At 41.2% G+C, this 1,873-nt stretch overlaps 1 protein-coding gene across 2 annotated transcripts in view; it reads left to right on the top strand.

The window, feature by feature from the left end:
* Positions 1-308: 308 nt before the first annotated feature.
* wdfy1 (WD repeat and FYVE domain containing 1) overlaps positions 309-1,873 on the top strand; it is a 51,079-nt gene continuing 49,514 nt past the window's right edge. For both annotated transcript variants that reach the window (XM_014026327.1, XM_014026328.1), the window contains exon 1: positions 309-640. In XM_014026327.1, coding sequence (XP_013881781.1) covers positions 504-640 — 137 coding nt within the window. In that variant the 5' untranslated portion in view covers positions 309-503. The remainder of the gene's footprint in view (positions 641-1,873) is intronic.

The raw sequence follows: 1,873 nt of genomic DNA, 5'->3' as shown, positions 1-1,873 counted from the left end.
TATCGTGGCAGGCTGGAAATGCAAATTGCCCAAAAATGCATCCCTGTGCTAACTTGGAGAATTAAAGAGTTAAGAGTGAAATAACTTTCTCTACATAATCAGAGTAGTTCTAAATTACTGGTTATTACTATTACTATTACTATTTGCGAAATAAAGCCCACCATTTTAGGGATTACAAGAAACACGATAATGTTACAAATATCTTTAAAATTTCCTCTTCGGTCATATTTCAGTCCGTTTTCTCGTAAATATGCGAGAGCTTAGAGCGATGCGCGCTCCCGCGAGAGGGGATGCAATTTTGGACAGGTATGCGTTTCTGGGCATAACACCGGCCTCTGCTTTGTGTGGTTTTATCAGAATCTGACTGAGGCCTTCCTGCAGTCATTACGGTAATTTACGGTAATCCTGACAGCGGCTCTGGGAGTCAGCTGATCCTCCTGTTACTGGCGAGTGAATGAGGAAAATCCTCTGAAGGAAAACACAGCTGGCTAGGTGAATTCATCATGGCTGCAGAGATTCACTCGAGGCCCCAGACCGCTCGACCGGTTCTCCTGAACAAGATCGAGGGACACTCGGACTCCGTCAACGCGGCGGTTTTAATCCCGAAAGAAGATGGAGTGATCACGGTCAGCGAGGACAGGTGAGAGCCGCCAAGCAAGCGAGCTAACCGGAGCTAGCAGGGTCCGTCTATTTACTGGTGATTACATTAACATATCTGGGCGAAGAATAAATAAAAGGAAGCGAGAAGCTCCTCACTCATAAAAAATAACTTCAGTTTGGCTGTAATTCACAAGGGCACGACTGTTTGTTTATCTAGAAATATATACTTCACAAATAAACCTGCAACCAGCAGCTAGCTTGGTTTGTACCCTAAGCGGATAAATATTTTGTCGCTGTTATTTACGAGCCATTTCCAAAGTGCAAACCTCCAACTTTTTAGTACTTTTATCTTGTTATTGTTAACCTCAAAGTGGAACTACGTACAGCTCGCCTTATGACGCCCTAATAATGCTTGGTGTCGTATAACTCCTTACATTTCCTTACTTGTACTTGTTGGAAGAGATCTCTGTTCCCTGAAAGCCACACTTGTGGCTTCAACTCTTGAGTCCCTCAGGAGCACCTGAAAGCAGCATGACGACTGCWATTCTGTTGTTTGACAAACCAATCACGCGTAGCTGTTTATAAATGAGCTAATCTGTGGATGTGTTTGAGGGTCTGACAGTTTTAATCAGAGGTAAAAGAAGCAACAGCTGCTATCAGAGTTGACTCTGTGTACTCACAGTTTCTAATCTCAGGACTGATAAATGGAGAAGTTGCAGAGTGACGGTGCAGCAGTTCTATTAGAGAAACTGGGTTTGACAGCTGACGCTTTAGATAATGTCGAGACTACAACTCTGCACTTTTCCTCCCTGAGAGGCGTCCACACAGCTTTAAGGGCTACAGTTTCACAAGTGCTTTTGTTTTGGATCACTTTTAAAGATTTCAGTTTGGGTTGTTACACTTAAACAACTCCAGATTTCATTTTAGGATTATCATTTGCTGGAAGACACCATCAGCCTTTTTGTGTTGTTTTCACTGATCTTTCATGTGATAATGTGTGAGTTTGTTTCTCGTGATAGGAACATATCTGATGACTCACTGGATGGAGTTTTATGAATCTTTTAGTAAACAACCATTGGATGTACATTAAAAACTGATTAACCTTTGAGTCCAACACATTCAAATAACCACCACAGATAAGCAACCTTATAAAACACCATGCCTTCAACCAGTTTTACAGATACTGAGTGAATATATTTGAAGAAATTTTGTAGCAGATTAATTGAATATTAGATTCAGTTTTGTATTTTATACTTTCTGATCATTGCAGCTT

Source organism: Austrofundulus limnaeus, unplaced genomic scaffold (genome assembly GCF_001266775.1).
Source record: "Austrofundulus limnaeus strain Quisiro unplaced genomic scaffold, Austrofundulus_limnaeus-1.0 Scaffold543, whole genome shotgun sequence".
Classification (NCBI taxonomy): Eukaryota; Metazoa; Chordata; class Actinopteri; order Cyprinodontiformes; family Rivulidae; genus Austrofundulus; species Austrofundulus limnaeus.
This window is presented reverse-complemented; position numbering and strand designations above follow the sequence as displayed.